At 38.5% G+C, this 25,310-nt stretch overlaps 1 protein-coding gene across 3 annotated transcripts in view; it reads right to left on the minus strand.

Annotated features, from left to right (window-relative positions):
* RNGTT (RNA guanylyltransferase and 5'-phosphatase) overlaps positions 1 to 25,310 on the minus strand; it is a 182,576-nt gene that overhangs the window by 5,141 nt on the left and 152,125 nt on the right. For all 3 annotated transcript variants that reach the window (XM_065059622.1, XM_065059625.1, XM_065059624.1), the window contains one exon: positions 954 to 1,077. In XM_065059622.1, the coding sequence (XP_064915694.1) occupies positions 954 to 1,077 (124 nt within the window). The remainder of the gene's footprint in view (positions 1 to 953; positions 1,078 to 25,310) is intronic.

Raw genomic sequence — 25,310 nt, forward strand, 5'->3', positions numbered from 1 at the left:
TCCTGGCAAAATGGCCACATCTTGTTTATTCAAGAAAAATCTACTCACTACTCGGGTAGAATGGTTCAGACATTCTACAAATAGAATGGTTAGGACAAAATCCTACATCATCTATGCATGTCCCAGTAAATAGCATGGTATTAAATACAATTAAACTTCATTTTGGCACTTAACAAAAGTCAGTATCAACATGACTATCGTTATTCGGCCTTGTAGACTTCTATTCAAACTCCCATACTCCACCTGAAACTAAACGACACCATTTAATCTACAATACTGGGCAAAATGTGTTTTGGTAGAAGAACATAAGTCTCACAATTCTGCAGGGACATACCCCCACCTTTCATTTATTTCCCCTCTTCATTGTTTGTACAACTATGGTAGAATTTTAAGATGACATTTTCTCCCATTAATTTTCTAGCCCATCTGCCAAATAATGGTTTTGGTGTTTTGAACAGAGGTGAAATTATAATGGATTTTTTATTCAACAAATTCAACTCACAGTGCGCTAGTTTGCACTACATCCCAACAAGCCAAAACAATACTAGACACTGATTTTAGTTAGTTAACTGCTGTCGGGATGCTTTCGTCAATAAAAACTTTCTTGGCTCTCACTTCAAAGGCATGCCCTGCCATTTCAAGTCTCTTTGAGCAAGTATTTGCAGTTCTACAAAGACTCAGGCACCTGCTTCTGCATTATCTATTAAATACTGCATCAGAGTATTTGTTTAACTGACTTCATCAAATAACCCTGAAGCCAAAGGATTTGTGCTATATAAAACCTAAATATGGCATAAGCATTTGCAACACAAGGTATTACTATAATAACTCAGAGAAGCCAGGACTCAAACTAGTAATGAGAACACAGATTGCCTTTCCTCCTTAAACTAGAACAGAGTTAAAAAATTAAAATGTGAGCCTGAAAAACTTTAAACGACAATTATTCTACTCACCCATGGCAGTGCTGTAGGCATTTGGAAAGCTTTTGTCTATTCTCTGTCTCATGAAGACCCAGCTGTTGTTCTCGAACTTGCACTCTATAATTTTATTGTCGTACTGTTTCAGTTCTTTTGTCACCTGTTTAAAAAAAAATTGTTTGGGATAAACATATTGTAGTTCACATTTTTTTCTTTCTTTTAGGGATAAAGAATAGAAGATCAAAAGCTGCCCCGCATTTTTTCAGCAACATACTTCCATCCTACACAGACAAACTGCACAGACTACATCTCCATTATACATATGCTCAGCTACTCAACATTTTAAAAATACTTTTCAAATCTGCTGTCAATATATAGCAATTATGCTAAAACATCAGCAGCTCTAACAGAGGGGGAAAAAAGTCACTTCTGGCCCAAATGCAAATAGGTTTCCATGGGAATAAACTGCTTCCAGTGTGAGTGCTACTGCCAGCCTATGTGCACGAAATGTATTATCCATGTTTCATCAACCTTCTCTGTTGAATGTCTCAAAGCCAAATGTCAGATTTCAATACCAGAAAAAGCTTATGGAAAATCATTCCACTCTTTACATTACCTGAGAATTTTTCTTTTATTTTCTTCTCTTTCTTCTTATGTCTTTAAAAAATAAGATTTTAACTCCAAAATAATGAGGGATTTTGAATCACATGTGTTTGAAACCTCCTTCAGGCCTCTCTCTATTAATTCACAGATTTGTCAGCAGCCAATATCATGAGCTATTTTTCTATCTATCTGGCAACGCTGTGTGGTTTGGAAATGTAGTTTATATGCATCGGACTTGCTAGTTGTTTGGGCTACTTCATCCTATGCATCCTAATCTATGAGACAATGCAAAATTTTCAAGTAACCATGGCAACCTGAGAACCTTATCTAACGCTTTAACAATTTTACCCATATACTTCACTTAGTTCCAAACAGCCTCTTCAGAACTATAAAGCTGTATTTAACTGCTGGCTACGCTTAGTTTGCTAGAGTTTACAGATGAAAAGCTGTACAAGGTGCTATAACACTTTGGATTCAGCATCTTATGCATAAGGGCTCTTATAAAAAGGGATTGGTTATTGCAATTCATTAGCATAATTTTTCACCTCTGTTGTCTACTTGCTCCTGAGAAGTGACAAGGGAATTTACTACTGTCAGAGGAATGTAGATTTGAAAAAGGCCATAACTGTCTCCAGACAGCTTAATAGCACATACAGTAGAAAAGCCCATGAACTTCTTTTCCATTAATTTCCAGATAAAGGCAATTAATTCAAGAAAAGGTCCTGAGCATGGACTGAGTCCTCCTACAGTGCACGGTACAGGATTTATCCTTTATCTGATAAGCACTTTTCTTGGTATTTACCCTGAATACTTGCGGGAGCCCTGGGATTTTATTTGTCAAGCGAACGTGGCACGGTAAGACAATTTTGTTAAACCCGCTTACAACCAAGGCCTGTCCTGCTGCAGGACGGGCACAGTCAGAGTCCGGTTTCTGTGTCACACGTTACTCCTCCATCCATTCCACCACCTGCAAGAGCTTTTTGCCTAAAATCTTTTAATCCTTAAGCGAAGTTTGCGTCTGCTGATGACCACTTGGATGAGATCAATGCATTGCCCAGGTCAGCAACCTATTCCTTTGCAGCATGCTCTGCATAGCACACCACTTCGTTCCACCCACGTTGAAAAGCCTTATGCAGTCCAGATGTTGGACCGACACGCATTTGTGGATGTATTTATGTTCCATCAGGTGTACGCAGGAAAACACAACACCCTTTTCTAGCGCACTCTGGATACATAAACCCAGGAAGAAACCCTTGGCTGTGCAGTGCCATGGGAAGGTGTACGGCTTTCCAAACAGCTGCCTCGTGGAAGCGGGGGCAGCAGGGGGCATGACCGTGTGTCTGATTTTCTGCCAAATGTGAGAAGGGAAATGTGAGAAGGATCACGGGCTAGAGAGAAAAATGTATAAAAGTGCAGGCAATGACTTCAACTAACCAACCATCTCATAAGGCTTTCTCATGGTTTATCATTCTTCTAGTGTTCAGATGCTCAGAACAGCAATAAATTAGATGGCAGCTTTATCTGACTGTGGCAATTAAGCAGTATTATTAACTATCTAGGTACTTGCTTGGCCACTCATCAGCAATCTGGAAGACAGATCTTTCCACAAAATATGAACACCTGCCAAAGAACTGACTTAAATTAATTTTCCTGTTAGAAAACTGGCGATCACAGTCTTTAACAATTGCAAGTTGTTGCAATTATTTTGCAAAGGAAGAAATACAGCACCTACTCTTCCCTATACTTCGTTAAGTGACTTCAGTCTTGTAATTGTACTTACTGTAATATTTCTAAACATTTTAGGAACTGCTGGGCATTTGATCAAGGCTACAAGTACTCTGAGCAAAACACACTTTTTAGCACTAAAAACCTCTTTTACTATAGCATCTTAGTAGACTTCTAAATGGGTATTGTTTATGCACGGGACTGAAGAAGCCCATAGTGATCCTTGCATCCATAATTCATACTTTACGTCTATCACTTGCATGCTACTTTCTTGTATTTCAGCTTCAAAGCGGGACAGGGAAGCTGTCAAATTCAGCAGTCTTGAATTTCCTTCCCCTTGGGAATTCATTCTGAGCTGCTCAGAGCCGCGTCTTCTCGATTCTCCCTTTGCAGTATAGGGTTAAGCCCCCTTCTTCCCCTGAGGTATTACAGCCCATACGCGTATCTGAATATTGCACCATCAGTTCTTTTCCTAAGAGGTGGTACTTATAACTAGCGCTTCACAGCAATGGGAGAAGCGTCTCAGGAACAACAGCAGCTCTCAGCCAAAATGCTGTTCCTCAGCAGCAGCACTGCTGCTGGTTCAGCACCAGCGCTTCTGCCCAACTGCTGATCAAACACCCTGAAACAGCATTCAGCAATTCCAAGACGGAAGCTCCCACCACACTAAGGACTCTGTGGAGCCTCCCTTCATTAAATACTTACTCCATAGCCTATTTTCGGACAGCCAGTCAGAATTAGAAGCCCAGAGGATCACGTCTTGGACACGGGGCTGTCATAGGTGGTTGTGTGTCAGGCCTGTGTCTCTGGTCCAGACCACAGCTGTGTCCTGGGCAAGGACAAACACCAACCTCTGCGCTTCTCTCCCTTCAAGAGGAAGGAAATTGTTCCCCAGCAGGAACACCCGCTGCTCCTGGCTGCATTCCATCTAGTTATCAGGAACCAGCCTACTTGGAATCATAGAATTATTTCAGTTGTAAGGGACCCTCAGGATCATCGAGTCCAACCATAACCTAACCTAACTCTAGCACTAAACCATGTCCCTAAGAACCTCATCCAAACACCTTTTAAACACCTCTAGGGATGGTGACTTGCCCAACAGAAATCACTTCCCCAAAATATAGATAAGTTTCCTCTTGGAAGCTGATTCCCTACACTACTGCTGGATTGCAAGATGTGACTGGGAAAAAGTGGGCAAGAGCTGCATTCCTGTTTCAGCAACAGCTCATTAGCAAATGGGACTGGGTGCAACACAAGACTATTGCCTAACAATGCCAGATGACATGAAGATGACAGCTGTCTTCCTCTCCCTGCTGAGGAAGGCTTCCCACTGCCATCATCATCTGGGCTATATCCTAGGAAAAACTTCGGTGGGATAAGCTTGTTCCTGTTTCTAAGAATGATGACAGTTAAGGTTTAGGATATCTCCAATTTTCCACTCTCCTTCCACCCCCTATGTTTTGAAATAAATTCAAAATATATTAAAAAAAAAAGTGAAAAATCTAACCCATCTCAAATTATCTTGCCAGGAAGAATGATGGAGCCATTTTGAGATGAATCCCAACAGTGTGCTTATATGCAGCCACATTTTATGTTAATTTAGAGCAAAATGTGAAAAAATAATATATCCAGCTGAAGAAAAGGAGAAACCATTTATATCAAATGTAGTCAGCTGTAGTCCTGTGAACACACCTGCATTATCTCTGCTGACTACCAGAGGCTTTTGTGTGTATCATCTCCACAGTGCACTTGATCATCAGACTGGTCCATCATTCCACCCGTTGAGTCCTTCTTTGATTTACTTGAAGCTAACACATTTTTTGTGAAGACTTCACTCACACATTAGTCTCAACACCCTTAATCCTGAAGGAGAATGAAATTCCTGGGCAAGTTGCTGCTTTACATAAGAAGTTTTAACAGTGATAATTTAGATTTTAAGGTAATTAAGTTAATGTTTCAGTAAGCGTGTCTACAATGGACATGCTTAGACTTTACAAATGCATCCACCTTCCCTACAATTGGGTTCTTCAGAAAGAAAAAAGGAGGTAGACTTTTTGATAAATGGTGACTCCACTGAAAGAAGATCTAAGTTTCCATATGCACATTTTTTTTCAATGCAATTGAAATTATTTCACTCAGTAAATAAGCCCCTTTAAAGAAAGTGATGTTTGTAAGCTAAATTTTAACACATTCTATTTCAAATCCTTTCTCTTTAACTGCCTTTTCGTTGCACTTTCCCCTCTATTACCAAACATTTATAGAAAGAAAATCATTCTTCAATTCACCTGTTTCTATTGCTTATTCCCTATCCCTAGTCAATCAGCCTATTTCTAAGATCCCACAAGAAATGACCGTAATAGTAAGTGCAGAAGATGTTAACTTCCATGGAAGAACAAATAAGCAAAAGCAGCAGTTGAAATCTTACAAAATGAAAAAGATCTTTATTTCTAAATACAGAATTAAAAAAGAAACTATAACACACAGGCAAGATAGATTCTAAACGTAATGGCTTTCTATTTTCTAAGAAGAATCCGGCTTTTCTTTTTATAGCTGCCATGTGCAATGAAGGCATTTCTTTCTGATGCGCTCAAGTACACAAACTGTTTGTTTAGTTTTTTTAAACACAAGGTCCAATGCCTGGAGGAGAGTTTAGAGCTGCCACATAAAGCCTGGAAAGTAATTCTTTCTCTCTCTGATATGATAACTAACATTTCTCCTTTAGGATCCATTCTCACAGCTAAAGCAAATGCACAAGTGAAAGCAGCATAGCCCAAAATAAATGATCAGGTGTGTGTTCATGGGGGAAAAATCTTTTAGTTGCTTCCCAGTCTCCTACTGTGGGAGAACAGGAGCCCACACCTTCTCTAGTCAACCATCCTGCAAAAATTAAACCACATTTTTCTAAGAACTGTCCAGAAAATATGACATTTGCAAGCTCCTTGTCCTGAGGGTATTGGGATAAAATCAGCAGCAATGACAGTTTAGGAAATAAAACCTCTCCAGCAACATGGCACATCTCAAATCCTGATTTCTGCATTGCTCTCAAACGCTGTGACTGTTCATGACTGTGAAGGACTATAGACTTTATTTCTAAACTTCTCAAACTTTCCAGACTTCCTAGATGACAGAGGGGATTAACCTGCCCACTGGTGCTATGAGTCCGCAGCAGTAAGGGCATCATCTGAAGAGCCGGGAGAAGCAATGACAAAAAAACAAACCAAACCAACCAACCAACCAACACAACAACCAAAAACCAAAAATCAATTACATCTGAATTTGAGGAAACTAAAGGTCAAGACTTCCTGAAGGAATAGGGTGGAGACAGAAAACATAAAGAAGGAGCAGTAACAAATTGAACAGCTCCAAATGAGATCTCTTTGAAGACTGATAACTTCAAGGTGTGAAGCAAACTCCAAGGACCTTCACCTCAAACCAAGGCAATAGAGAGGAGATGAGGTGTGGGAAACAGGGCTTCCATTTATTTTGAGAATACACCCAAAGCAAAGCTTCAAAGTGCCTGATTGTAGTGCATGCCCAGATTTCCAGAGGAATGCGCGTATGAGCAAGGACTATCCTGGGAAAGCGCTCTTACACCTGATTACAGATGAGGACATCAATATAAGAAATCGATGAAGAACATCCTAGAGAGTCAGTAGCCATGTAGTTTTTAGAGTGCCCAACATGTACAGGGCACGACGCAGCACCTAACACAGCTCCCAAATTGTTCCTTCAGCGTTGCTTCCTAATTCTCAGACAGCTTGTTCAGATGCTTTTAAAGAACGCTTTTCCCCATTCACATAAAGTATCTCATGTTTTCCACAGTAAAACTCCTTAAAGAACTATAAAAATTGAGACAGTTGTTAAATGCCCATCCATACCATTAGTGTACACAGGACCACATATATTAATACTGTCAGTTACCAAATGTTAATAAGTTAAATGTTCACATATTTGTTCAAGCCAAACCAGATTTTGCAATGTAGCTTAACATCAATTTCTTAAAATTATTCAAGAGATTATTTTATCAAAAACATAGATTTGTCAAAAGTAAAATAAGAATAATGATAACCAATTCTGTTGCTAAATTAAACATACTCACTGTGTTTCCTTTTAAGTAATATATTACCCAACAAACGGTTATCAGTGTGGGTAAACACAATGCAGCTGATATGTTTATTTAACATTAAAGAAGCCTTCTAAGTGTAACTACGCTGCTTTTTGTGTACATAGGAAATGCAGATGCTCCACTTTTGAGATCTCATTCTGGGAAAGAAACATTAAGAAATATTAACATTTTAACATTTTTGTTCACGTGAAATTAAACCACAATGCTAACACCGAGCACCGGAGAATCATGGAAAATCCAAAAAGAAAAATCATCTTTCAAAATAACAACAGATTTTTTAAACTGTGGATTTTTTTGTTGTTATTTTTGACTTCCCGTGTCTAGCACTCACAGCTCATGATTTCTTCTTTCTTGTTAATGTATAATATTTTCTAGAGGAATCTCTCACTCTTCCATGTAGTAATTTCAAATACGGACACCCTTTTCTGATACACAGAATGGGCTGGAGTCCTGGGGTTTTCCTGACACCTGACTGATGGAAACATCAGAAATAAAAAGCCTTCCTCCTATTAGTGATACCACAAGTTTAATGACTTTCAGTGCCAGCTGGAAATAGATTTCTTAATGTATCCTGGATGTCTCCTGTACACCTGACCTTGCAAAACCATTTGAACTACCTGTAAGAAACCGATATTTTCCTGAGCTTTGTTTGGGACTCTGAAACCCTGGTATCCACAACAAAGCAGATAACTGGTAACTACTAAGACCATGATGTGGAAATGTATCTGTGTTTACACAAATGCTTTGCTCAATTATGCACACTTTTCAATATATTCTTCTTTCATACTTCCCGCTTCATTCAATGGGAAAACGTGGTCAGCCACAGCAAACCTACAAATCCTTTCAACACTTTTGCGCATTATACCTCAGGCATCTACGGTATTCAAAATGTGGCTGACCTTTCTGCTAGGCTTTGCCATCTCCACCTAACTCCTGAGGCAGCTTCAAAGTTTTCCAAATCCCTATTTTCTTTTAATCATCATCAAAAACAAGAAGCAGAAATCCAAGGATCCATACACAGCTTAAACAGTCAAATGTAATAAAGTAATAAATGGTTGTTGTCCTAGATCTACGTAGATTGCCCAGGCACTCTAATCATCACACGGCCATGAATCAGAGAAAAAAGTATATCTCTATACATCATCTGTAAAAGCTGAGAAATGGAAGAATTCTGTGCTGAGGACTCAGGAACGTGGCAAACCTCCCCTGCTCCATGGCTCATGGATTTGCAGAACAGGTAAGAGCAATGCTTCACTGGGAGCAGCTGGGTTAACTCGCAGAGGCCAGAGGCAGCCAACGTGGATTGGGAACACCAGGAACAACTGTGCTGCTAATAATCCCCAGGCTCAGTGCTGAAACTTGAGGGTGTTTGTCAAAGTACCAAAGAAAACCAGGCAGATGCAAGCAAAGCAGTAAAATGCCACAGCAAACCGCAGAACTGTTCAGCAGGTTATGCAAAAAACAAATAAGCAAAAAAAAAAACCAGACCCTTTTGGTGAAGGACAAGGAATCTACTGAAGGTTTCTGAAAAATGTCACCCTCCAGCAGGAAGGAACTGTCCAGGAGGGGAAGACAGAGGAAGGATATACAGTGCAAATTGACAGAAAAAGCCGTAATGATTAGGTAGAAATGATTCTGGGAGGAAACATTTCACCCACAGCCTGATATATTTTGAGGACTGTATTTCTACCTGACATGAGCTGGCTTGGGAAAGCCAATTTTAACCCTCATTTGTGTTTTATTCACTCAGACTGCTTTTGCAAAAGGGAGCCAGCCCCAAATGGAGAGCACTGCATGTGAAGACAGAGATCCAGGAGACAAAGAGTTATACACCAGTAGTAAAGAATATATGTTGAAAACACCACTTAGCTCATTCATAAATTATAAATTTCATAAAGCTTATTATCCACAGTTTGCAAATGGGGAAACACAGAGATGGTCTGTGGTCACCCAACAGGGAAAGCATTTACCCCCCATTAGGTTCTCTAAACCTGATCTTAATTACCCCTCAGGTACTTACTACCAAGAAATCCTGTGACACAGGGCAGCTGAGATCTCTTTAATAATTTATCGGTTGAAACCAAAACAATCTTCTGGAGACAGAGCAATGCTCTCACTATTTTACAACCTTTGGCAACACTACTTCTGTACCTCAAAATAAATGAAAGGGAGCCTACATGACTGCGTCAGAATAGGACAAAGAAGAGTTTTTCTTACCTTTTCTGTCTTTCGTATGTTGGTCATCACCTCTATGACACTGGTTCTCTTGGCAAATATTTGTGTTTATCACACATAGATTTTACAGTGTCCTTTCTCATATGACTGTTTCTCATCTTTTCTTTGTACCCAAGCTATGGCTATGGTAGGAGTCTAAATTAATCTCATTCTATCTGTACTTCTCACACCCTACAAAGGTTCTGTCACTTGCTGTCACACCACTGGGGATGGGTCACAGGGTGCGGGCTGGGCTATCAGGAGCTTTCCAGCAGCATTTCTGTGTCATCTGAGGAAAAACTACTTTTGCACGTCAGGTAGGATCTGATGGCTCTTCATGTGGGCCCTGGCTCTACAAACTCCTATCCCTGTAAGTTACAGACCTTTGAGCAGCTTCCCAAGATCAATTAGCTCAAACGAGTGTTATCAGATCAGGCTCTGAACCTGGCTGTAGCCATTGCTTATCTGGCTTCTGAAATGTTCTTAGAAACTCTTTCAGATAAAGCAAAAGACATTTAAACCAGAGCCCGAAGTAGAAAATAATTGCAAGTGAGTCTTTTAAACCCACGTTTACCTGTAACAACACATAGCCTTCAAATTACAGCCATTATGAATCATATTCTTGCTTCCATTTAGACCCCAAACAGCCAGCTTTATATGCTTAAAGTTTTTTTCCCCATAAATCAAAATTCACCACTGAGAACAACTGTGTTAACACCACAAGGAAACTTGTTTGCTTTGTTAATTTGAGCTTCAAAAGCATGAACTGAATGTACATTTGTGATCACAAGTAACTCCTCATACCCATTCAAAAGGTTTACTTTATTACTTCTTATTATAAATGTGCTACCTAAAATGCAGCACCATGACTGTTCAATTTCCAGGCCATAATTTTATGATAATCATATGTAATATATTCATATGTCTACTCCACTGCCTAACAAAGCCCAGGCTGGTTTGTTAGCAGCTCTGCTTTCTCCATGGTTCAAATCTCTTTGCCTCAGAACATTACTGAATAACAACATTAAGAAAGATATTATCAAAATTTTACTTTGTATTCGCCACTATAGTAAGCAAACAAAGAAACATATAACACTGGAAGCTGAATTTGGCACAGTGGCTTTATCAAATACTGGTATCTAAGTGATATGTAAATTATTAAACATGCTATGCAAGCATTATTAGAAAGGTGGGGGTAGGGAGCAAGATTATAAATTTATAAATGTTTTCAACATCTAGAAATCCTATTAATACTTGAAAACACTGAAATTTTACAGAGAGAATGTGTGCATAAACTAAGACCAGAACTACATAAATTGCTTTTAATCTCTCATATTTAACATGCATTTCAGTTTTTGCCTAGGACATATTTACAAAAAGTAGTAATTTTTTTTCCTTCATACATTTCAGAGGCATTACCTAGTTACTCATAGATCAGATACTAGAACATACAGAGGTTTATGAGCCTTGTAGGAGATAAAAATCCAGACATTCCCTATCCACCTCACTAGACTGAACCCATCAACGAAGTCTCCTATGAACAGGCAGAGAGGAGAGCTCAGTCTTGCTGATCACAGCTTTTATATGGTCTGTGTAATACTTAGTGTTTTAAAACAGTGTGAGATCTTGAAATTACACAAGTCTCTTACAGCAGAATTACATCTTGTTTTTTAGGGGAAATTTTCAGGTTTTGTATTTGTATTACACAAGCAAGCGAGAACTTTGAATTTTCAAATATAAGATGACAAAAAAAGTCAAACTACAAGGATTTTTTTAAAACCTCACCATTTTGAGGGCGTATTCTTACACCTGATCACTGAGCTTGGAGTTCACCTTCATTTTTTTAGCTAATGACACAAGAGGAGTTTCAGGTGACCGCCAGAGACACTTAAGTGAGGGAGCTGATAAAAATGAAACACTGCAATAACATAAAACACAAAGCCAAAAAGAGCCAAACAACAACAAGCAAAACAATCTATTCAGCAGTGCTATAAAATCCAAACAACAAAGCAAACGTCTTGTGGAAAAAAGGCTGCAAAAGGCACGTTAGGGATTTTTCATTGTATTTTTCATCCTTCTAAGATTTCAATTAGAAGGAAAAGAGTCTCTTTTTTTTCCATTACTGATAATACATCACAACAAAAAGATTAATAGCTGTTGACTTAACGCAGGCTTTCAAAAATTAGCTCTGATCAAAGCAACTGCTGTAGTGAAAGTCAAGTGCCCTAACTCGGTTCTCAGCTGCCTTTATAGCATTGAGCTGGCCTGAACTCCCTCCCTTTCTTGAGTAGTTTGCCTTAAACTTCAAAGCCTTTGAGGCTTAAATCATGGAAAGCTTTTTCCCTCCTTCTTCAAAAGCAATTAAAGACGTTCAGTATCATCTGACCTATAATCTAAAATCTAAGCATGCAGCTCTTTGCGGGGTTACAGAATGGAAAGGGCTGGATAGAGAAGTTAATCGTGGCTCAGACACTGCAAATGGTTTTCTGGTGCCTGCCAGCTGATGAGGTCAGTCCTCTAAAAGAGAGGTAAGCACGGGCTAATCTATCAATGGCACAAATTTCTCGGTAAATGAGGCTAGAGAGGAGTTCTTACTGCTTTACCTTTCACTGCAAGCCCCTCCTTTCCATTCCTTGTTATTAATGAATCTGCAGTGTTGGGAAGCCAGATTTCCCAGGACACCAGAGAAATGGATGTGGGGTGGGACTCCAGGCTGCAGTAATCACCAGCCAGAGGAACAGACAATATTCATGGACTCGGGAGAGTCACAACTGGCTACAGAGGACATATGGCCTGAGAAACCCATAAACTTCTTGGTCTGTTTGGGCAGCAGTGTTTCTAGACAAATCACCAAGAACTTTATCCAAGTTTCTGGTTTACTGTCAACTAAACAGGATTACAATATTCAGTGGTGAGTGTTGACAAGAAGAGGTAATTAATGGTCTGATGGTTGGTTCTGCCCAAGCCCTGAAAGACAGGGAATCTGGGAAAGCCTGATGTACATGAGCACCCTTCTCAAGGCCTTGCTCATATACTTTGTTATTGTATGGTAGATCAATAACAAAATAAGTGAGTGACAATAGTTAGTCTTCATTCTTATTTCACAAAATGACTTCACGCAGCTAGCCTGCAAGAGCTAAGGCAAACAAAACCAAGAAGTGTCTCTTGAGTTTTCTAAACAGATGACTTGTCCAAAAACCCCCTCGTCATAAAGCTGGGGTAAGCAAAGATGTCTGCGCAAGATGATTCTTAAATTCTCCAGAATTAAGGGCCTAATTTGAGCACTCTGCTAAAGTGCTACAGTTGTGTTTGAGCAGCTGTCCTTCCCCACCTGAGGCCCAGGACTGAAACAGCATTAGTTCTCCAACAAATACAGCTGAAAACATTTGTTTTGCTTTTCACATCTTCTAACAGCATTACAAGTAACATCATAAATCCATTCTAGAGCCAGCCAATGTCACCACCAATTCCAGCCAGGAAAAAATAAATTCTTAAAGGCTTTCCTCTAAAAGAACAGGCGCACTGGAAAGAGATAAGAAAAGAGAAAGAAAAACTAGGTAACAGCATGACAACTCCGTAACCTGTTGCCCAATCATCTCAAAGTGTATTTTTATACATTAAACCAACTTCATTAGTTTGTTTTAGTTAAAATAGTTTTACATACATAACTCTACAGTTGAAAAACCCAAGGTAAAAGGGAGTGAATTCACCAAACAAGACTGCACACATTGGAGAAATCCGTGAACTGAAATGGAAAGCGTTGGTTTGTAGTTTCCTGCTATAACTACTAGCACTAATTACAGATTATTTCCTTTAAAGTTCTGAATGAAATATTAACAAGCTAGTAATTAAGTAATTGAGGGTCTGTTTGGTTTAGTGTTAGCTTCAGTATTGTAACTCCAAAACCTCTGACTCACTGCTCTATAAATGTCCTTCTAAATTATTCAGGGATGTCCTTTCGTTTTCCTTCTACTGAACTTAAGTTGGTCTGAAACCTCTTTCTATGCATGAATGGTATCTAAAGTGTAACCAGTGGAAAGAGAATGTAATGATGTAGGAAAACACAGTAACTGTATCTTGCATTGCATAAAAGAACGAAAACATTCTTGTCTCTTACTCTGCTTTGCATATTCCTTTACACTGCTTTTACTATAGACTGGGCTCTTCCCCAAATCCCATGCAGGTTTCATCAGAGGTTGTGCTTGTATAAAAGAAATGCTACAAGACTTGGTTAACCTACACCTGCACTGGTCAGCAATGAAGCGTGGTTAACCATGACCCACTAATGAAATGAAGTGGAAACTAGGCTGTGCTGGTCTGTATTACTATTAAATTACAACTGGGTAGGTTAAGATACGACACTAATTGGGTATTTTATTTCTTGTGTGGTGCAGCATTGATATGATGGTGATGGGCAGCTCCCCGAGGCAGTGAGGACCGTGGCTGACATTAACCACCTCTGGAACCACATTAACCACCCAAGCCCCAGTCAATGGAACAGCTGGACCAAGAGGCTTTCCAGCACTGTTTTGCTGTAGCCTCATCCCATCCCACTTACAGCCCTCTAAGAGCTTTGGATGACCCAGTGAACGATTTCTGCAGAGCTGAAGTGAGAGAACCGTCCTCCAGCAGAACGCAGGTCTTTACTTCCCTTCTTTAACAATGCTGACTTCCCCAGTTCGTGCACAAAAAATAGATACAAATCTCACATCGATGCCTATACAGAATCCAGCACGGCATCGCATGAATCTACCAACTGAGAACGTACTCAAATATTTTTTATTATAACACATTAAGCTAAAAATCAATAGATTCCTTTACCGAAACAGATTTAATACTTCAGCTAATCAAGGGAAAGTAACATTTTTCTGAAAATAAGTGACATTTCATTATAGCATTTGGCTGTAAAGTCACCAGCAGAAATTTTTCTATGTACCAATTAAACAGTAACTCAATGAAGTTAGTAACAAAAAAGCAATATTGCATATTTACAGTTTCCTCCTCAGTAAATGAAAACTTCTGCAGTTCTTAGCAATACAAATAAAGTGTCTGCACAACGGCTCTAACAATGCTGCCACATCTCTGATCTCTCCTTTTCAAATCTTTCTACACTATTTTTCCCAAAGAGATAACATGCTATTTTCTCTACAATCAACCTTTTTTTTCCTTTGGAGAGAAGCAGAAGTGGCATTTTGAAAACTTCAATTTGCTGAAATATAATAGCTTCACTGAGCTCTGTTGTTCTTCACTTTTATTTTCACTTCATGCTAGAAATATACAACTGCAATGGTTTTACTATTGTCAAACAAAAAGTAAATAAATAATGGTTTGTGGACTACTACATAACAAGATGCTGCATCACTATTATTCAACTGAGTTTTAGTACCTATTTCTCTTTCTCAGATGTGAAATATTACAAATACTATAAACATTCCGAAATACTGCCAGGCAGAGGTATGTGTGACCCTTGCAATGAAAACTGTGAAAGCCAATTTGATGAAAAAAATCATTTAATTAACTATTTCCCTGTGAATCATACAAACAGAGGAATGAATTAAGAATGCAAAAAGAAATAATCTCACCTGATTTACTATGTACAGCTTAATTTTTCCCAGGATGACTGCTTTCTAGGTATCAAAGGCATTCTTCAAATTGTACAGGTGCTATTTATCATTTTCTTGTGTAGGAGATAAGCATCCTTCTACTTTTACTACTGTGAAATCTCATCTTTTGCCTACAGGTCAGCCTTTCATGGGTCCAGTCTAGTTTAATTCCACTTTCCTCCTTATTTGCTAACCCTTCTGCAAGAGCCACCAGCTTTCTCATCAGATGTCTAACAGAGCCTAAGATTGCAGGACTTATCTGGTTTTACAGATTATATTGGAGGATAGAAATGGTGGGAAAAATGGATCTCTGGAAATCTATTAGCAGTAGCTAAAGTGACATCTAAGCCACAATGTTTGTCAGTGTGAAATACTATACTGGAAATGCTCACTTGCAGTTAAAACAGTTGTACAATAAGAATTTGGTTTTACTCCAGCCTTTAATCTCATAATTGGAAAAGTCCAGAGAGATGGGCAAAAGGAGTTATTTCCACCACCACTTTAGGTACTTAAAATTCAGGAGCTGGTTTTGGTGTGTAACCCACTGAGAGAGACCGGCACCCCTAGCAGCAATTTAAAAGACCCAGCAAAGCAAGAGATTCCCAGATTCACCCTTGGATTCAACTGTTTTCCGCTGTCTATCCAGGCAGCCCGTGGGCTATACGTTGGCTGAAATTAGTTCATGTGACTGTCCTCCTTTATAGGTATTATAATTAGACAGGATATTACCCACAACCCCTTTTCCTTTGTAAGCTGATATCCTGCATAATTACCTCATTTGATATTTCTTCTACCTTCTGTGTTATTGTTTGCGGGCCTATTCTTTCATTTATCTAAATTTAATCTGTATTTGCGTTTTACTAGCCCTAAAACAGCACAGTACCTCTCGATAAGACAATTTTTGCCATCAACTGTTTTTCTCCAATCTTACCAGTATCTGACATTTAAAATATTTCTCATTTATGATGTTCACTATGCGTTTTTTAATATATACTATACAGAAAGGTCTCAGAAACAATTTCCTAGTCCAAGAATTTCCCTGTTATACCATCATCCCCCTTTGCAACTTCAACATCTTGATTTATTCATGACTAATTTATTTTAAAGACATTATCATCTGCATTTTGCAAAGGTACTCTAAGTTCAAGCTCATTTATCAAGTTCAACCTCATTTGTTCAGTTTAGACTCACAATAACTCACCTCTAAAAAGCTTAACAAATTCAGATATACTCTGCCTATAAAATGTTTACAACAACAATTTGCTTTCTCTTCTCCCCCCAAGCCTGATCTTGGCTGATGTTCTTATACTTTAAAAGAATAAACAATTAAGAAATGATTAAAAAAGGACCTAAAATACTTTGCCCAAATACCTTTTGTTGTCTCATTTGATTAGAATGAATTTCTAATTGGGTCTGATCTTTATAATTTTATTTAGAAAATTTTTCTTGTATCAATTCTTTCTCTTTGACTGTTATCCCTTCTACTGCCTTTAGTTCACTTGCCTATAATACCAACAAAAGCCCCTAAAGCAGAAAGAACAGATTAATTAAAAAAAAAACGCTAACAAATATGACTTTAAAATAATTATTTCTGAAGGAAAAATAAAACCACAAATTTAGGCCACTGCTTTCTCAGAGAAGACAATTATCCACCATGAGTTTCCTAAACTGCCTAAAACTCTGAGAAGCTTGAGCACGCTGCTACGCTGTTTGAGTATTGTATTCCAGTCAAAAGAAAACGCAAATGCAATTGCATTTATGGAAACTAAGCATGGGGATGTCTACATCAAAGGAAAAACAGTCCCTGCTGCAACTCAGCCAAGCACAGGAGCCGGCCCCATAAACAGCTTTTGTCATCAAGGTATCCTCAATTACTCAGAACAAATTACGCTCTCTGTGTGCAGGAGCACACCCAAACCAGGTCTGACAAAGCAGTTATAGCACAGGAACAGCTGCAGCAACAAATTACCATGTTCAAGAGCTTAAAATCATCATGGACAAATCATCCTCTTCTGCAAGATCATTTTTGGAAAACATAAGAAAGGAAAACAAAAGATGGTGCCAGCCCCAAATCACCCACGTACGGGAGCCAGAACACTCTCAAACGCTGAAGCCTGGGCAGGAACAATGTGACAAAGAGGACGAGGACAATAGCAAAGCACAACTTGCGCTACAGCATGAGAAATCTGGCACTTCTACAAAGACCCGATCAGTTATTCCAATATGACAAGTATGAGGGCTCAATGCAATGCAGATGAGAAATATCTGCAATATCTACGCTCATTTATTGCTAAAGCAAATCTCTCATTCCTGGTATCTTTCGCAGCCATTTTTAGTTGGTAGTGAGCAATAACTTTATGGTTCAGAGACACAGATTAACCCTTTTGTTTTGCCACTTATTCAGTATGGAAAACAAACTACTTGTCCGTTAATGTGTTATTTTAATGAGACATAATCTGCATGTCCTAATGCTCACATTCATCATAGTGCGTTTTCATACCACTGGGCACAGGAAAGCTACTGTAAGCATAATCTGCTATCACTTCAAAAATCCAGTTTTCTGTATGACTGCACTTCTCAGAGTAGTATCTGTATGGGGTCAACAGTAAACACGTGAAAAATTACCGGGAAGGTAAGAAAGCAAATGAATTCAAGAAGAAGGAATGCTGAGACAAAAACAAAAAAAAAACCCAAACCCACCAAAACCCAACCAACCAACCAAACCAAAACAAAAAAAAACTCCACAAAAATGAAAAACAAAAACCTAACAAGCAAAAAAAGGAAAACTCAAGTCTGATAGCACATATATTAGTTACAGCTTGTTTCATATCTCATTATTTATCAAATGAAATGAAACAGGAAACTCCAAATCAATCATCCCTAATGCGATAAAAAATTGCTGCTTGTCTTAATCTCATAGGTATTATGACAAAGGTACTCAAACCAAAAGAACTAAAGGAGAAAATATGAATGGTCTTAGGGATTAATTTTGGAGGCTTTTCCTAAGAGTCACTGTAGGTCAGTGCTGCTGCTGGAACAGGGGCCGCAGACAAGACTGGAGACAAAGGGAAAGTATCAATGTCACATCGTGTGACCATGTTGTCCCAGTAAAAGTTTTGTCACTGCAGTGCTCAGGTGCCCATGTTGTACACCCTTACGCATTGGTCTTCCCTTACCCATTATCTACAACAGTTATACCCCATTTCATGCATTTACAAAGTCTCCTCGGTGTGTTTACATCCAACAGCTACTCACAGGCTGCTCTTCTTTCAGCCTGTTACTCAAACTTTGCTACTAACCTGGCCAGTGCTGCCACTTACAATTTCTTTTCTTCTTTGCTATTATTCTTATAAAATTAGTTATATGGTTCTGAATAATCTATAAAATCCTTAAATTTTATAGACATTACTGAGAATAGCAGCTTCTCTCAGTTGCACTTATGCTCACAGATTTTTAGTTTAAGCAGAAAATGCTTTACTCTCAACATATACCACACATTCCATTAAAACATCCATAGTATCATTACATGAAAATAGTTGCAGAATTTCAATGGGAAAAAAACCAAAATAAACAAACAAAAAAACCCAACCAACCAACCAAAAAAACCATACCTTTCTTCTTCTAAATAAACATTTCAGTGCAGAAAACACAGCATGTTATTTGAAAGAGGACCATAGGATCTCTGGAAGGTAATGTAATTCTACCTCTTATTGGAAAACAAGACACATCTTTAATGTATTTTTGATATAGTGAGAAAACCAGCCACTGACAAAGGCAAACATTTAACAGGAGAAAAAGAGATACCAAGAATGGAAGTATTGAAAGCCTTGTATAATGCACGTTATGGGTGCAGCTATAGGAAAAGATAAGGAGGAAGAACAGACTTGTTCTGATACTGCATGTTAATACTATGGACTGAAATTAAGTTCTGTTCATTCAGTAACACGAGAGGCTCCGAAATATCCAACATCCAATGAACACAATAAATGATGCAGTTTTATATATATCCTTAAGAACTACTTCTACTTCACAGCAGTGACTGCGTCACTATAGTCTAGAATGGCTATAGTCTCAAATGTCACAGAGCCAGAAAAATTCAGGTTTGAAGGGACATCCAGCCATCACCCACTCCAACCGCCTGTCCTAGGCTGGGCTCATTTTAAGGATGAGCCAGGTTGCTCAGGGCCCTTTCAAGTTAAATTTTGAAAATCTCCACAGAGATTTTACAGTCTCTCCAGGCAACTTGCTGCTGTGCCCAACCAACCCCACTGTGAAAATGTTTTCCTTACATCCAAAAGGGACCTTCCCTCTTCTTCCCCACGCATGTCTGAAAAGCATCTGGCTCTCTTTTTTCTGCAGTCTCACTTCAGGTAATGGAAGATGGCAATTAGTCCCCCGTCTTCTAAACAAACCCAATTTCTCCAACCTCTCCTCACAGGCCTGATGCTCTGCCCTTCACCACGACCCCCGCAGGAGCTTCTCCAGTGGGGCGACCTCTCTTGCACCACAGAGCCCCGAACAGCGCTCGGTGACCCCAGAAGTGTCTCCCAACATCTCGAGCGGAGAACAGTGACCTTCCCCGACCTGCTGGCTCTGCTCCAGCTCACACAACCTAGCGCGAGGACACAGGGCTGGTTTGCATCCAACCTGCTGCCCCCGGGACCCTCGGGTGCTTTTCGGTAGAGCTGCCACAGGGGTTTGCTCCATCCCCTATGCAAACCCCGCGCTTGCTTCTCTTAAACTTCACGGGGTTCCTTTGTCAGCACTTGTTTTTCTAAGCGTTTTGAGAAATGAGGTATTATCATACTGATTTTTCTATTGCTAGGAGGTATTTGTGTTCCAAAGCCCAGGAAATGGAAGGTTTAAAAAACTGCAATCTGTTCATTTTTATAATACTCATTAAAAGCATTTGAAGCTTTTTTTTCCTCAACAGTTAATAAAGAAGTAAATAGAAAACTTAGAAAAAAACCCCAATAAATTAAGATCTACAATCAATCAGCTATTATTTTAACCTTTCCAGAAGGCTTAATTTACCCTGTGCTTAGCAAGAACAAACTTGGATTGATTTTCAAAACAAACTCCTAGAAGCTGAAATAACAAGAAGCTGCCCAATAACAAAAAAAAAAAAATCATAGTCCAAAACCAAGCACCAATTATTCTATCTTATTGGCAGCAAGACCAGAAAACCGGAGAGGTAACCTTCCTAATTCTGCGACTTCCATGGAACACCACATGCTTTACAAAGAACAATTCTTTTAAACTGAATTCATGGGCATAATCATGACAAAAAAGCAAAATGGGGACTATCTGATCCATCAGAACAGAGCAGATTTATAAATTACAACTCATTAACATTTTGTTCTTAGGGACAGCAATGGTGACAGCGTATAAAATCACGGCTTCAGTTTTTGCAGTGCTCATGCAGATTTTCTAGTCATTATTCTTTTTCTGTTTACATCACGAGCTCCAAGGCTAGATTATTATTATTTATTTTTACTATTTTTTTTCTCCTCAATGTGTCTACAGATAGTAAATATGCTCACTGTATGCTGGCATTTACTGTAATATAAACGTACACACAAAATGTATTACTATTAATTTACACTGTTTGTGTCTGACATTCCCAGGCAGGACTGAGGACTCTTAATATTGCAGGAACTACACAAATACACAGGCAGTCAGGACCTCTTGCCCTTCAGAGTTAGCGACTGTGCTTGAGAAAAGCTGCAACAAGGAATGTCAAGATGTAGAGAAAAGAAGGGAAGTCAAGGCATAAAGAATTAACCCTTTTTTTCTTCCTTTCTCAATTACTTCTCAAAGCAATGGCTCAAAAGTATCCTATTTTCAAAATGAGCTAAATTTGCTACCTTTAACAACCATGTTACTCACAGATGAGCAGTGAGTGATTTCCTGCTAGCACCTTACAACATTTTCTAACTTGCAATTTGTTCAGTAAATTCTCTCCAGTACCACCCTCATCTTCTTTACAACATATAAACTGCGTGGATAGGGCAGTTTGTTACCTCTCAGAGTTTCTGTTACTACTGTCACAAACTCAGAATTTTGGTTTTGAATATGTTCAGGTTAATGTTTAGCACACAAAGTCAAACAGAGTCATACTGAAATTGGGACTGAAGACTGCGAGATATGGAACCACTCCAGGTTCTGTCAGGTTCGTTTCAAGTCCCAGGCTGCCATACTGAAAATCCTCTCACTGCTGAGAATTAACTTCATTTTTAATGCAAAACCTCCCTGCACTCCTGAGGAAGGTAAACACAGCCTGTAACCCTGTGCCAGATAACTTTTCATATATCCCAGACCATGCGAGCACAATGAAGATAAAAACTAAGGTGTTGAACTTGACTCAAGTCCTTTATGTGAAATCAGTGCAGAAGTGGAAAAGGAGGACAGGCTAAGGCACCTGGAGGCATTATCTCAGCACTGTATGACTTCCCATAAGAAGACTGTACATCATCATCTTGTAACGATAAACATTAGAAACCAAGCTTAAATTCTCACTCCACTGAGAAATTTATATTCAAAGATCACCTGGCAATCAGCCCCACTTTTTAAGTGTTGGTGCTAAAACACTTTTCATGTGTTGACTTCTGCATGACACACAAATATAGGTGGTTTCCACAAAAAACAAACACAATAAGAAAAAGGAAGAGGATTTCCTTATGCAGGTTCTCATCAGCCCAATAGCAGCAATTCCAGTGATGCCCAGTGCAGCTTCTATGTCTAGGCAAGATGATGTGAACATCCTACTGTAATATCCCACAAAACTATAAAACATCAGTCACCCACCAGTTCTGTTTGCAAACTGTTAACAAGAAAAAATACATATTATTAATGTTGATGACTTTATCCTAAAGATATAGTTTGAAATTCAGAAGAGGTACAATATTACAGCTTTATTCTCTGTGTGTTTTAATTCAGAGTGACTGTGTTTAATGAAACATGGAGATTCAGATCATCTGGGTTTATCTTCTTCTTTCACAGTCATCAAATCATATAATTATCACATTCCTTGTCAACACTGTAGAGGTGTTTGTTCCTGGTGGAAGTCTGATCCACATCTGTAGTTCTCAAAAGCAGTCTTCAGCTTTCAGAATAAAATTCTTTCTGTCCAGCATAATCCATTTGTTCTCCTGTCATTACTTTCTTAGTTTAAAATAATTGTCTCCTATTTTTCCCCTTTCTGCCCATGTTAACTCTGCTAATATGAAGATGAAATAATCCTTCTCTGACACTTTCTTGCTAAACTAACCAAGCAATTTAACACTTTTTTTTTTTTTTTTAATTTGACCGGCCTCTGTTCAAGCCAGTGGTGTCTCTTCCTCTTTGAAATCATTTGTTTTCAACATGAGCAAGCAGAATGAAATACCTAGAGATAAATCTGTACTTCTGTTTTCTCAGGAATGTCTCGTTCCGGAGATTCTAGGGCTGTATTTGTTGTTTTATTCAAGGCGAAGACATGATATACTTAGATTTATTCTATTACATTTCATAACACATACAATACATAAACAGCACAAAATAGTAGGAAGTGGAGATAGGCAACAGAAACAACACTCAGATACGATTTCATGATAAACTAGAACTCCTTTCCTGCTGTAGTACTGGAAGCAAAAACCTCTGTCAATAGTTATGAAAGTCCAATAAGCAAAGCATCAAATAGTTAGGGCATCAACATACTCTTACTGGCTATCAAGAGGCACAGAGGGAAAATTTTTCATTTATTTTGCCAAAAGACTATACAGATCACACTGATGAGGAGCTCTGTCAGGACACCAACTGAGTGCATGGGGAAAGTTGGACTAATTCTTCTCCTAAATTTGGAGTAGTCTGAAGAGCTGTACCCTGAAAAGTTCCTCATACCTGTCCTCCGTGATCAGATAGTGGCACTCCACCCAGCTTCGCAATCACTAATTGGTAGTAGAAGTCATTGTCACACAGGGAAGAAAAACACGCCAGCTGCAGACAAGAAATCAGCAGCTGACCCTAGCTTGAGGTTTGTTCTTTGCTCTTGAAAGCAGCAAGCTCACCAATTCTTGCCTATACCCTCTTTCAGTAAACACATTATTTGGTAAATTGTGGGCAATCACTTCAGCAATCATCGACAGATGTTTGATGTTGCTGAAGGAGTCACGAATGAAGTCTAGTCTGGTTCTCAGCCATTAGTCCAGCCCCTATGTCTGGACAACAGTAAAGCAGCTGTGTTGAAGATGTTTCAGCTCTTGGAAACATTACAGTAAATTCTCCGAGGTGCTGATAAGTTGCCTGTGGCCCTTAAAGTAAAGGTAGATGGATTTGTATCTGCAGGGCCTACTGGTTTTGATGTGATATGATCAATTATTCTGGGGCAATTACCTGTTGCGAGGCAGAACTCGGCTATACTTCATCATGTTTTAATTTAAAAGTGTATTTGCTGGGGGAAAATGAGGCAGTAGGGCAAATACTAGCTTAGAACCAAACTGCAATCCTGGCGGTAGGTTTAGCTGTCTCAGCAATCAGCAATACCGTTCTCAAGTTTAATAAAATCCCAGGTAACAGGTACCGAGCTGCAGGTCAGAGCAGAGCGCTCGATTCCTTGCTAGTCCTTGATAGCAAGACTGCTGTAGCTACAGCAGCAAATTCCCCTGAAGCAAACTTAAAACTTTCAGAATCTTTCCACTGGGCTCCTGCCATAGAAACAAAATACTAAGAACACATCACTGTTTCCAAAAGACTCTTCTCCCCACGACCGTCTTCATATTCTGTTAAATGGAGCAATTCTATTTTGAACAAAGTAGTATTTATTATGAAACTTTTTAATAACTACTCTTAAAATACTAAAAATAAAATTGCAGTAATTAATCTTTATTTAAATGGTAATTTAATGTGTTAAGAGCCCAAAATGAAACTAGTCATTAGCTCAATAGTAAAGACTGCCAGAAGCTTCATTACTGATTAATAATGGAGAACACAGTGTACTGAACAGTTTCCCCTAAACCCAGAAGCATCCAGGAACTGAACTGCAAAAACTTTCAATCCTAAAAAATTGGTTAAGCAATATCATTTTCTTTATAGTTCTAACTACTGGTTATAGCGTTTTCATTCTGATCTACATTGATCAAATATCTATTTTGAAAGATTCTGTCATATCTGTTATGAAGACTTCTTGTTCCGTAAACAGGCTAAAACTTTTATAACACACCTTTCCATCAGGTGAATATTATCCATACTGAGACAATGAAATTAGTTATTTCTAATAAACACAAAATTTCTATGATAAGATTTTTGCTTTAATAGCTTCATTGTTAGTAAAAGAATACAAACAATATTTCATGTAAATAGATTTAAGAAAGTTTGCCGCTTAATTCCAGCTGACGTCAATACTTCATCTTGTTGATCAAGATTGTTGATTAAGAGACACCTTCTTCCTTTCATCTACTTTCCAAGAGATATTTAATAAATACAACCACTTAAGATCCAAAGAAAGCTGCAAATCACTGAATTTCTCCAAAGTTCTCGAATGAATGCAGAAGTATCACTGTAAGTAGTACTACTGTAACATAGCTCCTTAAATGGGAAAAGATATGAAAAGTGAATACTTATGGTGAAGCTGTTCTATGCCACCTTTGAACAGATGCTAGAATAAATTAAAATAATTTAATTTAAAAATAAAATAAAATTATAAGAGGATCTACCTTATATGAAATTGATTCCTTATATATAACTTTAAAGAACAGGCCTCTGGAAATAAAATAAGAATTCATTGCCGCAGAGAATTTGACTTTTAAATAATTAATTCATTTAGTACTCTCAGCAGCTAACCAAAATAGCCATCATTTTTATGAGCCACTGAACTTACTGAAACTCAGTGAATATTACTCTAGGACAAAAGCAATCCCAAGCCTTATGCAATAAGTTAAAAGTTCTGTATCATGAACTCTGTTCACAAAGCAGCAACATATAAAATCTTGCACTATCTATCAACTGGCACATTATTGGAAAAGAAAATTTCCAGGCAGATCCCTCTAGCCAGGAAACATGCTTTTTTTCCATTTCTTCTAATCTAGCCAATCTTCTAATCTAATACAAGATTCAAAAGCTTGAGGAGTGAATGCTTCACATTCC

The sequence above is a fragment of the Columba livia genome, chromosome 3 (genome assembly GCF_036013475.1).
Source record: "Columba livia isolate bColLiv1 breed racing homer chromosome 3, bColLiv1.pat.W.v2, whole genome shotgun sequence".
NCBI lineage: Eukaryota > Metazoa > Chordata > Aves > Columbiformes > Columbidae > Columba > Columba livia.